General features: G+C 39.9%; 1 protein-coding gene across 5 annotated transcripts in view; it reads right to left on the bottom strand.

The window, feature by feature from the left end:
- The window catches only part of diaph2 (diaphanous-related formin 2), a 421,882-nt gene that overhangs the window by 298,763 nt on the left and 108,013 nt on the right, over positions 1-15,106 (bottom strand). For all 5 annotated transcript variants that reach the window (XM_084549618.1, XM_084549616.1, XM_084549619.1 and 2 more), the window contains 3 exons: positions 2,666-2,740; positions 2,516-2,585; positions 1,603-1,739 (listed from right to left, as the gene is read on the bottom strand). In XM_084549618.1, the coding sequence (XP_084405744.1) occupies positions 1,603-1,739; positions 2,516-2,585; positions 2,666-2,740 (282 nt within the window). The remainder of the gene's footprint in view (positions 1-1,602; positions 1,740-2,515; positions 2,586-2,665; positions 2,741-15,106) is intronic.

Genomic DNA, 15,106 nt, shown 5'->3' with positions numbered 1-15,106 from the left:
ATGTTTGTGCTGTAATTATTAACAAAAATGATGGCAGGATTCGTTACAGGTTAGTCAGTCCCAATGTCCAGGTAGTATGTATCCTGGCTCTGCAGCGTGGTTTACTGGAATATTTCACTAGAAAGGAGTCGCTGTTAATCGTTTTAGCTTCACTTGTGCTTTTCCCACTATGACAAATTACAATCTCTGCTGTGAAAAAAGGTCTATTAGGGAACAAGCATCTTGTGCAATTACTCATAATATCTTAAGATGTATATGCATTGATTTATGCTTTTACATGAAAATGCTTGACTCAAAGATGTTAAGAGACCACGGAGTGCAAAATACTGCAAATAAAGGGGGTTATTTAGAAAATAACTGAATAATGGGTATTTCTATTACCCAATCGATGTGGCGTATTAATAACATAATTATCTTACATTATAGTAAAGGTCTGTTAATAAATATGCATTTTTATGAGCAGTCACTAAATAATACTGAATTATTCTTTTTTTTATCACGTAAATCCAGAAAAATTTTGAAGCGACTGACCAGAATCCAAAAATGAACTTGATTAAACTCTGCTATTTGAAAAGCCTTTTGGAAACCACGCACAGTAAGGGTCAGAGCCACAAGCACAGAGGTCTGTTTGGATGGTCCGAGATCTGAGACACATTGGTGAACTCAGCTCCTCCAACAGAATTTGTAGGTTTGTTTGTTTCCACCACTGCATACAGACTGACTTTGAAGTGCCATTGTTATTCTACCCTGGCCCTGTGGGAAACAATAAAAAACACTCGCCTAAATCCAATTTATAAGCTGTCAGCCAGGTCGTGTCCATGGCAAACTACAGCGAGTAGTTCAACACGTTAAACAGCCTAAACTGCATCATCTGGCCATGTGGCACAGTGGATTTCTACGTGGTCTCAGGTCATCTGTACATACAGTACATGCTCGCTGTGTGTAAACATACATGCATGGTGTGCACACTCTGTATGAGTTCATGGATCCAGTGAGAGTAGACTGAAGCAATATAATATTGACATGTTCCTGTTCCCTCTTCCTGTTTCTGTTCCAGAAACATTAGTGTCTGTAAACACAGCAGAGATGAACCATATGTCTTTCCTTGTAATGTTTTTTTTTTTTTTGTCATCAGTAGGATTTCGAAATAAGTTGAGCTGCTTCAGTATCAGCAGTTATTTAGTGAGACTCTAAATCAAATTAAATTTGTTCCTTTCTCATATCTAAGCACTAAAGCAATTTAAAAGCAATTAAAAGAGTCAGTTCACCCATATCACCAAAACACAAAAGTATCCGCGTGCCATCTAGCCATGCAGATACTTTTTGTGCCGTGCACAGGAAGGTTTATGGATTATATGTATTTAACAGATTATATTAAAGTCTGTTCTGTGAAAAAAATGTTTTCTTTGATATAATTTAATTTAATACTTTATTCGCTTTCATTTTTTTTAAACCTGGAAGTAAAACCAAAGCTCCTGACAACACAGAGCCTTAAAATGTGACTCATTGTCTTACTTTAGACTGTGGAGATGAGTGGTTGGGCATTTCTGTACATGTGCTTGTGATGTGTGAGAATAAAAGGGTTAATTTTATTCAACTCACATGTTTTCCTCTCCAATGATACAGAATGCCGACAGAATTTTGACAGTCTCCGTCATCATGCTGGTCTGTTTGGGGTCAATCGCCCGTGCCAACAGCAACAAGCTTCGCTCATCTCCCAAGATCCTTTGCAGTCCATACTGTGGGGAAGAGGTGAGGCAGGTTAGAGGGAAGGTCCATTGGGTATAAATTAATGAGAGCATTTGCATTCACGGGGAACTTTCTCTTCGAGTAAAAAAAAAAAGAATTATACGAAAAAGCTCTAATGCACGTAAGTTATAGTTAGCCTTAATTTTCTTTTAAGGAGGGACAACGAGGCCATGGGAGAAAAAGGAGAGGATGATGAATTAATTCAATTCAGGACAGGACTATAGGGACAAATACTTATAGTCTCCTGTACCTTTTTGTCTCCCCACAACTGGAGGAATGGGCTGAGATGACCACGTGTGGGGATTAACTCTAAGGGAAGCGATATCAATGGTTCATCTATCCTTGAAATGTGTGCCACTTTTGAGAAATGAGCCAGACCTTCCCAAAAAAAAGGATAATTAAAAGATCTGAGACCGTGGGCTTGAAATGGTAAAATTAGCCTCCCTTTACTGTCCCATTATCCCAGGCATGTCAGAGACCAGACTCAAATCAAGTTTAGAATACTGACCACCAACACTACATTAGTCTGTTCTACAAAATTAAAAGTAATATATGTGCTAAGAGTGGCCTTCGTCTAGCTCTTTGTTTATCTGTAAATTAGATTTCACCTACAACAAGTGATTTAGACCTTAGAATTTCAGGGCCATTTGAATCATCTTATTTAGTTGTACATTCCAGAAATATGACTTCTAATACATGACATTAAATAAAATGACTTTCTAAGGAATCAATTAAGTAGCTCTTCTTTTCTTTGATTCATACAAACCTTATTGTTCATGAAAGCCTTCAAGCACTGGATAAGTTTATGTTGATTCCGTTTGTCAATAATCTCTTGTCTGCAAAAAAAAGAAAAGAAATGATTGTAATTACATGAACACAACCTGGTTCTATATGATGGGATGTCATATGAGCTTACTGTTTCTTGTCCAGCAGCTTCTCCAAAGCATCCAGGAGTAGGCCGAGACCTTCGTGACCGAAGTTATTAACCCAACTGGAAAACAACAACAAAAGAAAAACAGAAACAAATGAAAAATCAGCTCATCGGATATTCACTCAAATCCTGTCGGTTCATGAGAAGCCATGCTGATCACAGAAGGAAGCGAGCACAAACAATATTGCATTAACCTCAGAGGAAATCAGTCATTCAGACTAATATCAGGGGTTTAACACTTAACTGGATAAATTGACTGTTGTAGTGGTTTTTAATTCCTAACAGGGAGCACTGCAAATCAAAAACCACCCTGCCCTCTGCCTGACACCTAATACAATGTGAATCAGTTTGAATTTAAACTGTACCCATTTACAAGCAAATGAACACCCATCCATCTTAACTAGTGTTCCCATCTCTGAGCAGTTCGCATCCAGGCCCTCCTCCTGTGAGCTACTATGTTCCTGTGCCAAAAGATTAAGCAATGCAAGAAAGATAACACTGTAATCGATAATGGATTGCGAGAGATAATTGGCTATAAACCACACCGTATCAAGAGACAGCAAATGATCCAGTGCAGATGAGCCTGTCTGTCTAAGCCGGCAGAGGGAGAGAGACAGGAGGAGGATGGGAGTGACAGCGTGGTCACAGTCAGATTATGTCATTAGCATTACTTGTTTTCGGGCCTCTAACTGTCAATAACGCAAAATGCATGGAGCAATTTTCTGACATTAACGGGGCAACAGTCAATGATTTATCCCGCCTTTTTGACAATGATTTGAAATAATAATGGTTTGGGTATTAAAGCCATTTGTATTGACTCAGTGAGTCGGAAGAGACCCTCAATTAGGCATGAGATGCATTAGCCTGAGGCAGCCAGTGAAGTTGAGGTGAGGTATTTCTTTGATCTGTGACTAAATTAGCACGTACAACAAACACCCACCTAACATTACTCAAATTTCACTCGCAGACAACGACAGCCAATTTAGAAGTTATTAATATTTACTGTGGCGCATAACGATGATCTGTTTTCTTAATAAAAACGAAACATGATAATGTTTACGAATGTCTTTATAAATGTCTGATTACAGAGAGCCATCCAATTTGAATGTTTCCTTCCAGCGTGTACTTTGCGCATGCTGAAGCCCACAAAAGAGGAGAGAGAAGCAACTGGCTCAGTTTACTGCAGAATAACAATGCAGTTGTATTTATAATTGTGATACAGAGGTGGTAGGAGTAAATTAAAGACTGGGACAACAAAGAGGGAAAGGACATGGCTGAGGGAGCACAATTCACTAAGTCCACAGTCTTTGTTTATGCTCCTTAGTAATAATGGTAATTCCAGTCTTTGGAGAGCAGGAAATGGGACCAATATTTGTAAAGAGAAATGTTGTTCATTATAACACTGTGTAACTGTAATATGTGGTTTTGGGTTCATCAGCAAAGTGTGTGAGAACAGTTCTGGAAAATAACCATTTAATGCTCACAGCAAACAAGGTGTAAATGTATAGTATGTTCATTATGATGTGCTGCTGTGCTTGCATAGCATTCATTCTCCCTGCCTTCAAAAGAGTGCTCACGTATGCTGTAATTACATTTCTAGCCATTCTCTATCGCATTTTTTCACAAATTGAAAATAAAAGAGTTTATTTTCTGACACGTATCTTCTTATCACTTTATTTTCTAACTATGGCTATTTGGAGAATGTGTTTCTTAGGAGGATTCTGCTTATAAGAACGTAAAACTTAACTTCAGAAATAAAAAAAAGTTGCTGCGGGAATATCTTTGAGATGATTCTCATAATCTCCAGACAGAGCAGAAGGCAGACTTCGGGAAGTGGACATCTGTTATGTTTGGAAATGAGCTGTCATCCGTTTTTAAAGCACATGCTGTCACACAACGCAGAGTGACCAGTACGATTAGACTGGAAAACACTGCAGCGGTCAGAGTGGGCCAAAATTTCACTTTACTACGCTGAACATTTGTTTAAATACCAAAAGCAAACAAACCAAAACCGCCCATTCACCACTTATTTCACAGACATTTAGCAGATGTTATGATCTATTCCACATTGTGTAAGTCACATTTTTATGACGTAATAAACAGTTTGTTACACCCCCAGTGTTTTCAGATACCGACAGGTCAGGACAACTTTGACTTAGATGAACGCTGATCTAAAACAAATACATACGCACAAAAAAAATTACTCTGAATGAGTAAAAACACAAGTGCCAACTTTCTACATAATGAGTGAATAAGCAAAGCTAATTAGGAGAGAATGTAAATATAAAACAGATGTTTTAGAATATGCCTGGTTTCTGTTTGACATTTGCCTTCTTGGTATTATTGTAGACCTGAAACAGAACAGACATAAAACAAAGAAGAGAATTGGATTGTGTGTGGGGAACTAAATCTTTCATAAAAAAAAAAAATGTATGTCTTGCTGCAGGTTGCAACATAATGCAGAGCTCCTCAAGGTTTTTAGGGCACTAAATGTTTTGAGTTCTCCCTACAACCCAGGCTGTCTATCATTTTCTGTCCCCTGATGTATACCCTCAGGTCCTCTAAAGCTTGGCTTCTAAATGTCCCCAAAGTTACTACAGAAAATGAGAGATGATGTTTCAATAGTGTTTGTCCTGAGGCTGTAAAAGACCCTTTATGTTTTCATCAGACAATCTGCCTCAATGGACAGCATACTATTGCAACTACTAGCACAAATAAACAATGCTACTGTTAGTGCTAGTGTTATACTTGGAGGATTAATACAGGGGCATCCTCCGGAGCTGAAAAACTATGCCACGTGTGCAAAAACCTGAAGTTTCCCAAATGACCACTTGAGGCTGGCTACAAAAGTGAGTCAAAAAACAGTTTTAGGGCGTGGCGTTAGGCACTACTCGTCTGCCTCAAGTCCATCAACACGCCATGACAGAAGTTTGGTGGAGTTAGGCAAAGCCGAGATGGCGACAAAGCAAGCATCTCACTGAGCTTCAAAACCTTTCCTCACCAACTGTGGGGGACGGCACCAAGAGTTTGTCCATCTTTACACGCAATCCTCCATATCAACACCACTCACTGCAACAAGCTTCTGGTCTAACTTTCTGTTTCCACCAATCCCACAGATGACCACCATTGATAACATTTACAAGTGTCCTTTTTTTAAATCTAACCAGAAAAACTTCTTCTGGACTGTAGATGTGACTAAAGCCTGTGCATGGTCAAATACAAGGTGCTTCAACATCCAAGGAAGAAGAGATCAAATTCTTCGCTCGTCAGTCTCTTCTCCAAATGTCAGCATACATCCAAGAATTTCATTAACATAGGGAGGAACTTGTTCATCTAATATTGATGGCTATAATCCTCTAGTTAAGTGCCACCAAACTGTGTTACTTTCTGCAATCATGTAGATTCCGCAGGCAAAATGAAAAATTCATGGTCGGTCTTAGGGAAGCAATTTCTTATTTTATATTTCGTGTTATTTCTGCTGGCTTGACGCAATTATGTTGCAGTTATGTTAACTGCTGTGAAATGTATGCATTGGATTTCTCACTGTTCAGATATAAACAAGGCGTTTAGTAACATGATCTGTGCTCACTAAGCATCATTTCAGCTTCATCAAGAGTCCATTATGTTGCGGACTTTTCACCACATCGATGTAAAAACAAAAAAGTCAAATTGTCTTACGCTGAGATGACATCCCGTCTTCATGTCAGAGCCAGAGCAAATGACGTTATTGACTTTCTGACATGTACTGCTGTGACAAATGCACATGAGAAAATACTGTATCTATCCATACATCCATCCAATTTCTACACTTCTTATCATGTTCAATGCCACAGGGGTCTGGAACTCATTCCTGCACGCATTTCATGATAGGGAGGATAGACTCTGGACAGGTCACACTTCATCACAGAGCAAACAACAGATACCCAAGATCCATTCCTTTGGTGGCAGTGAGCAACCATAGAAAAATACGAGCGTGTAGTGCATATTAGTATGTGTGCAATATTCATCCGTCCATCATCCTGTAGAGGTGCAGCCTGTCCCAGCTGGCACTGGACAAGAGGTGAGGTACACCCTGGCCACGTCGCCAGTCCATCAAAGTACTAACACAGAGAGCGACAAACAACCACTCACATGCCTATGGCCAACTTGGAAATGTGTGAAATATATTTATTTATATGCTGTGTTTCAAGTTAACAGCCTGTGTTAAATAACAACTATGCCAATCAATCACCTCTTTACACCATCATTGTTGACATAAATCACTTCAAACTATATTTCAATGTACTTCACTGAAAGGCAAAATAATCACGAACTTCATAAGTTGGCAAAGCACTTCAGCCACCATGCAGTGATGTGGACAGACTCTTAGTGCTACTGCAGGCTGTGTTTAATGTCTTGCTCAAGGGAATAGAAGCAGTTACAGTATATATCATGTATATATCACTCTGTTGAGACTGAGGATGCATTGTCACAGCAAAGAGTGTAGAAGAGAAAGTGTGAGCTCTACAAAAGCTTGGCAAGGGGAATGTTAGCGCATGATAAAAAGATTACCGCGCATCACCGGCCACAGTAAGTGACTCGACAGAAACAGCGAGAGGCAGACACTTTCTCACCCTTTCTGTTTGACTGATCACTGCTATCGTGTTTGGAAGGCTTGCGCGTGCATTGATTTCAGTCTATAGATCGGTTTTATTATTTTATCAGGGCTAGGAGGGGAGCTTTGTTACTAAAAGCTTCGGTCCAAGCACAATATGTTTCATATTGTATTACAGGTGATGTTGTACAACTGTCCCTCAGTGGGACTGCTGACCTATTTGGTGCTACAGAATTCCAATCAAGGCCCAATGCTCTGTGCAACAAATAGGTCTGAAGAATATAGCATGAAACCAAGCACCGCCAGTGTCTACATGGAGCTACATTACACTCTGATCAATTTAATAGCCAGCAATGGCTATAATGCACACGGCATATCAAATGACAGATATAAAATATTAAATATACCTTTCTTTTCATCTCCTAATGAATAATATATTTTTTATATGAAACTATTAAGAGTAACTGCTTTTAGATGTTCCCTTTTCTAATGTGTCCTTAATGGTTTTTATTTATTTCAATAAATTCTGCAAAAACTGGCCACGAGAGGTTCCAACATGGACTTTTCTTTTTAAGCATGGTTTTCTCAGATACTATACAGTAGTTGGACAAAATATCTTATGTGTGTGCTGTGTGCTTTATGCTACCGTTAGAAAGTTAGCATCCAGACAGTTTACACTGACATACACTCATAAGTAAAACATTATTACCACTCCCAGCTTTATATGCTGTTAGTCTTTCAAGTGCCACCAAAACAGCTCCGACCTGCTGAGGTATGAACTCTACAAGACCTCTAAAGGTAACTAGAGGTATCTGGCACCAAGACCTTGGCAGCAGATGGAGTTGCTGTGGAACAGACTTGGCCAAGCACAATCCCCAACACTCTGTTGGTGATTCATGGTTTGGTCCCTCCTTGGACTGCTGTGGGCAGGTACACACCACTGCTGGAAGGAAGCACCCAACAGCCCTTGCCGTTTGGGCGATGTTCCAACCTGCAACTGTAATGTTTTTGCCCTTACATACATACATACATACAACATGTGCTGCTATAACAAGATCAATAGCATTAATGACTTTATTTGTAAGTGTCCTGATTTGATGCATTGGTGTAGTATGTTTGTAATCAGAAGTGTTGGGCCTCTTGTGAACCAGCCAACAGTGAGATGAACAGACCAACTAGCACTCGTATCCCCAGAACCACGCTGCTTCAGCCACCATGCAGTGATGTTGACAGACTCTTAGTGCTACTGCCATTCCTATTTTATAGTATGAAAAACTCTCCTATTTGTAAAATATTTGTAAAAAAGGTGCTATTGAATTCTACACTACGAAGCAAGAAAGAAGGTTATGGCGAGTATAGGTACCGATTACAAGAACCTTTTTGTAAATTTGTAAGTTATTAAACTCCAACCTACTGTGCACTGGATCCCTCGGCTGTTTTGCTGACCCTTATTCACAGAAACCTTCACCTTACACAGTGAGGTAAATATTTAAGAGATTGTCTGCGGATATGGTGGAGGCAAGGTAACCTGCCAATGAATTGACATGCACTGAGTATAATGGAGCCAGTGTGCATCCAGCATCCAGCATTTATACATATAAATAGAGGCAAAGTCAATGACCCATGCTGTCACTGAAAGAAAACAACAGGCAGCAGATATGTTTTGTAAGTGTAAATCCAGCTAAGATGCGCTCTCTCCATCACTGCTGTCACTCCACTTAGCTGTTCTGATAATATCTCGGGTTTCCTACTGGCTAGCGCAGTTCTTAGATGTAATGCATCACAGCGCAGAACATGTAATGGCTGTGTGTGCTGCATGGATCAACTGTTTGAGTAAGTGGTTTCTCTCAAGTTTTTCATAACATTCATTCATTCGTTCATTCATTCATTCATCTTCTGTAACTGCTTGTCCTGTGAAGGGTCACGGGGAGGGCTGGAGCCTATCTCAGCTGTCAGTACACCCTGGACAGGTCTCCAGTCTATCTCAGGGCTAACACAGAGAGACAGACAACCATTCACATTTGCACCTACGGCCAATTTTGAATCACTAGTTAACCTAACGAGCATGTCTTTGGACAGGAAAGGAAGCTGGAGTACCCGGAGAGAACTCACGTAGACACAGGGAGCATAAAATGAAAAACATTTTCATTGAGTTACAGCAGAGAGCCTATTCACGGGACTAACTGTGGTGGTACTGCAGGCACGGTCTGAGGAGAATACTTCTGCTGTCAGCGCTCCATGAATGTGATTTCTGGTGTAGCCAAGCAAGCACAGGAACAGCACAGTACTCAAAATGAGCACTTTGCACTTCTAATGGTATTTGAGTCCCAGCTTGATTCCGAAACATGGCTTTAACAAAGACTAGGAATCTGCTACATAAATGAATGTGGAACAGAAGGTGCACGCAAGTGTGTGTGCGTGCATGTGTATGTGCATGAAAGGAGTCTGAGAGACTGGAGAGTGGAAGTCTCTGTCAAAATTAAATCAACTATTAAGTGCAGACAGCTGACAGCACACCATGTTCCCTAGATAGTTTGAAGTGACCACCCACAGAGTGCAAAACACTTTTGCAATTTCTGATTATCCCCTGAACACCAGCCAGGGTTCCTACACGACAATCCTTACTGCTAGCTGAAGGTAGACAGAAACAAGCACCAGCAGACTGCAGGGTAAAACTGGTCATATTTTTGCGACAGTAATTTAAATGTTTGTGTGAAAAGACCAAGACCAAGACGGTTTGATGCAAATATATCTACATATTCCTCATGCTTCTGTAAACAATCATTTTTCAAAAATAAGAGGAAATTGCAATGACAAGCACTGAACTGATTCTATTTTCAAAGTCATTATATTGCCATTTTGCTCGAGCTTTTGTTTCTGGCACCTTTTACAGTAGATACATTTGCAAAGTGTCAGGCGTCTGCACCACCAAGGATGTGTGCCCGTGAATTTATGCTATAATTTGAAATCTGCAATGAACTAGTAAAACATTAGGACAGCTCTGCAGCTCTCCTAAATTCTGGAGCAGACAAGACGGCTTTTGTTGGTTAGGAAAGTGATAAATTCTTTTATTCCTGAACATAAAAGCAGAAAAAAGTATGCGTGACTTTGAGACATTTGAACAGACTGCACAGACTTCTTGCTCGGATGTTTGTTAAATAGGTCACCTGGGTTCAATATCACACAGAAAACAAATATATTTCAGCAATGTTTTGAACATTTTTGGCAATGATACAGCATTGATATCTACTTTATTATATGTAGTACTGAGTCAGTCCAAAGATATTATATAAACCTTGGCCTAGAAATAATGGATAATAATAAATATTAAAAGGAACAATAATAAGAGATTTATATGGCAGTAATTTACTATACGTGCTAAATATTTCCTATACTGGAGCAAAATCATTTCCACCTAAAACAATATAAAATTCAAATCAGATATGATCTGAATTATGTATGCATCACTCTGCGGCTGTAACAGATATGGCTATCTTGGAGGTTAACAGATGGTGCCATAAAATGAAATAGGCATCATTCTTAAAATACACTCAGACACTGAGGACATTTATGTCCCCAAAATCATTTTCACTGCCTTCGAGGAAGAAGGGCAAACATCATCTCTGAAGTCGGCCGCAAGGGTAAAAAACTAGTTAACTCGCTCATTTGTGGCTGCTTGTCACGTACACTGAAGGTGTCATAACATTGATGCCAGATTTAACAGTTCAATACAAGTGTTCTGAAACAAAAATGATTGTGTCATCCTGAAGAAAAATATGTTCACAAATGAATTACATCATTTAATTATAAGTAACATATCTTAGCCGACCGACCTCTACTAAACATTTATGTAATATCTAAATCTTCTCAGTCTTGTTTCTCCTTGAAAAGTGGCAGAGCAAAGTTTTCAGAGGACTAGAGGGGGTTGAGAATGGTTTGTAATAACACTGGGAGTCTGGAGAAGAGAGTCTCACAGCAAATTACCTCACTGGAAAGCTTCCACTCCTACTGACTCTGTGGCTGTAACAAGTTCAGTTTTTGGAGATTTTTGGAGACTCCTTCCGTCCCCATCCTTTCCTGGAGGATGTTAAAACACGATGGCAGGGAATTAAATTGCTATTTTTTTCCCATTATTCCACAAAGTGATGGGAAGGGAAGAAACGGTGCTTGATCCATGAAGTTCAAAGATGTCAGGCTGTCATGTGTCCTGAAGAAGCACATCCCCCTCAGCCTCACTAAGGACATCTGTTTCTTCTTTAATGCTATATTTAAAAAATTCAAATTGACACGGAGTCTGGTTAAGATTACAAGAGCACTGGTCGCGATAACAAAGTGAATACAGAGGATCAATTATGGATGATTCACCGCAATATTTCCACATCAATAATGGCAGAGTTGAAACATTAATCTCCATGAAGAATCTGTGTCAGAGCTGGCTCACTGATCCAAACTGTATTTATTGTATCCTAACCCTCACACGAGTAACACTCATCAGCAGCCACTATTCACACTTTCATTTCAGATGAGATTTCAGGCCGGAGCTGTCGAGGGGGGTCAACGCAACCTGTGAGACGTTTAGGCGCTCGTATTTGTTTTAAGAGGCACAACAGCATAACAACAGATGGATATGCTGTTTTTTTCCTGGTGTTAATTGACTGTTGTGCACGCAGTAGACCAAAGAGGCTGGGGGAGGAAGAATGCCCCTTAGCGCTACTACTTTTAAAAGTTTTATGCCAAGGGAGAGGCTTGCTTGAGACCTTGTAATTGCCTTGTTTTTCACTCTATCAGCTACAGCCACACACATAAAATGTAATCAATTATTTTCAGTAGTTTTTTTAACCTTTCAAATGAACACTCTACTTCAAAATTACATTTCTGGACATAAAGCTGGGCTGAAACTACAGGAGTTTTAAAATCCTACATGATTCGGAAATCCGGTTGAATGACACTTAAAGAGAAACTTCCCATATACAGTATATTCCTCTTCAATTTTACACCTATATATTATTTAGATTACTGCGTGCCAGATCATGGAGCACTGAATGCACCGCCTCAGGTGGAGGATGTAAGGAATGGATGTAAACAAAATGAAGAGCGTAGCGCAACAGTCTGCTGTAAATCTACTGATCCATACTCCAGAAGAAGGAGAAGGAGAAGGAGAACTAGAAGAACAAGAAAAAGAAAAAGAAAAAGAAAAAGAAAAAGAAAAAGAAAAAGAAAAAGAAAAAGAAAAAGAACAAGACATACTGTATATTGACGTAATCATCCAGATATTAAATCCTAAATGTCAACACTTCGACAATGTCAAAATGCCAACGCTCAATGGGTCAGCCAGCAGCAGACTGGGAGGTTTAAGAGCAGATCTGCTAACACCTCACATTACCAGATCATTTGCACCACACCAAGCGAGGTTTGGATTTCTCTTAAGATTGTCGGTATGGGTGACTCTTGGAATAAATAGTTCCAAAACCTAGTCTGAGCACAGCATCAGGATACATTTGAGTGTGACACTTGGAGATTTTAACACTTTCAAGGGTTTAGCTCAGTTATTATATGAGGAACCTCATTACTGCACTTGGCAGAAATGTCATTGTTCGTCAGTATGTTGTCAAATGCTTCATCGTGCTAGGCATTTGGACACAGTCAACGGGACAAGCGACTTTCTCTTAGCGGGCACGGTAACTCAAAAGCTCGTAAAAAACCCATTACCGCTGTTCCATGCAACCCTCAGTGCTCAGCTACAAGCATTCAACTGAGAAAGAGCTGGTGAGACTGATTCAGACTCAGAGACACCCTGCGTGGCAGAGCCGCAAGATCATCACAACAACCCACACCTTAAGTATACAGACACAGAGAGAAACTCTGGTGTCAGCAAATGTCTCCCGCCTCCACAAAAAGACCCCACAAGAAAATGCTCCAGAGAAAAATGTCTGACATGTACCGTGAAGATTTCACATAATGAAAAGTTAGGAGCCCAGTTCAATTTTTTCTTAAATACGTATGTCTAAGGGATCTGAGACCTTGCACATCTAATATGGAAGTAACTGTCGGGATTTGACAGAGTTATAGTGTAATGCTGAGGGCTAAACAGAAGGAACTCAAAAGCCCGGGCAATGGATGCGTGCTCTTGTGCCAAAATCCACTATAACCACTCTCCTGTTTTTATATTGAAAATGTCTATTAATGGAGCAGCAGCAGTTAGACCAGGGGAAGCATGCATGATACAACACAGAGCGGTTTTTACTTTAATGAACAAAACAAAACTAACTTTTGTCTGGTGCAATATTAAATTAGCTAAATTACTTTATTAGGATCTTATCAATGCTGCAATGAGTACAAGGCAGAGAAGATGCTATGGAATGAGTAAGAAAAGAGGACAGGCTTCTTTCCCACTAAATGACAAAATAAGAAGGTTGTAATTTTCTCTAAATTGGCATCTGTATTCATGTCAGTGGATTAAGAAATTAATGAAAAGTGGCGAGTCAATCCGACACTTCTAAATTAAGAAGCGGTGTCCAAATGACAAAATTAAAACGGAGAGAATGACGCAGAGGATAAATAATTGGCTGGGGGAATTTTGACAGAAAGAGAAGTGCAAAACATGGCAGCTGAGGAGAAGAGAGAGGAAACAGAGAAGGCAGTGGATGCTCCAGGCAATGCCATCTGTGGGTGGATCTGCAAAGGCTGCATGCCACACACCTGTGTGGGACTGCCTGGGAGATAAGGCCCTCAGCACAATGGCCCTGTGGCCACCTGCGCTGCCAAACAGGTGCACAGCCCAGCCAATTAAACTATTAGACAAACACAGGCCTCTGGGAGCAAATTAGCAGGCTGCCCAAACATCAGAGGAAAACCAAAAAGCAGTGGTAAGCACTCACTGTGAAGAACACCAGCACTTTGATGGTGACACTTTCATTTCAGTATTAAGTTGTATGCTATTTTTTTAAATACTGGTTTTGCATTAAAATTTAATTTATGAAATTTGTAGAAACAGGTGACGTTACAGCACAAAATAAATCAACATTACTACAAACTACAGCTTCCAAAATGACAACACAGTACAATCAGCTGCTTTTCCAGTTATTTTAAAGTGCAGGACTGTTAAATAATTTTCACTTGTGTACCTAATGAACTGGCAAGCGAAGAACACCTTTAAAATTGCTAACTCGATCACACTGCTTTAAAAGTGCTGAAGATCGAGGCTATCTTCAACTATCAAATATTGAAATGACAGCAATATTTCTTGAGTCATCAACAAATTATGCACGTAGGCACATAAGCTAGACTGCACACAAGACACACTGCATTTACCTCATAGACAAGCTCAACATAATTAATCATTCATTCGAGTCTGTAACTACAGAATCAACAGACTCATATCATGAAGCCATTCTGGGATTACAAGAATAGCCAGGAGCTGCGGAGAAAGCCAAAATCCACATAAGACCGGAGGCAACTTCTCCAAGATGCTACGAAAAATATACCTGCAAAAGTGCTTTGAAAATCTGAGTGAAATTTTGCCTTGGAGAGCTGGCTTTGATTAGTTTTTAAGGTAACTAGTAAATAAATACTAGTAGATGTATTGCTTTTCAAACTCAAATGCACATGTGCATGCATTTTGGTCCATAGAGGACAAATTATTTCCACATTTATCCATCCATCCATCTATCCGAGCTGACGCAGGGTAGGTGGCGGGTACATCCTGGACAGGAGAGAGAGAGACAAACCACCATTTGCACGCCAGCAGCCAATTAAGAACCACCAATTAACCCAACATGCATAAGGAATGTGGAAGAAAGCCAGAGCACCCTCTTGCTGAGAGGCAACAGTGC

Source organism: Chelon labrosus (assembly GCF_963514085.1).
Source record: "Chelon labrosus genome assembly, chromosome: 8".
NCBI lineage: Eukaryota > Metazoa > Chordata > Actinopteri > Mugiliformes > Mugilidae > Chelon > Chelon labrosus.
Note: the sequence above shows the minus strand (reverse complement) of the source record. Positions and strands in the feature narration are given on the sequence as shown.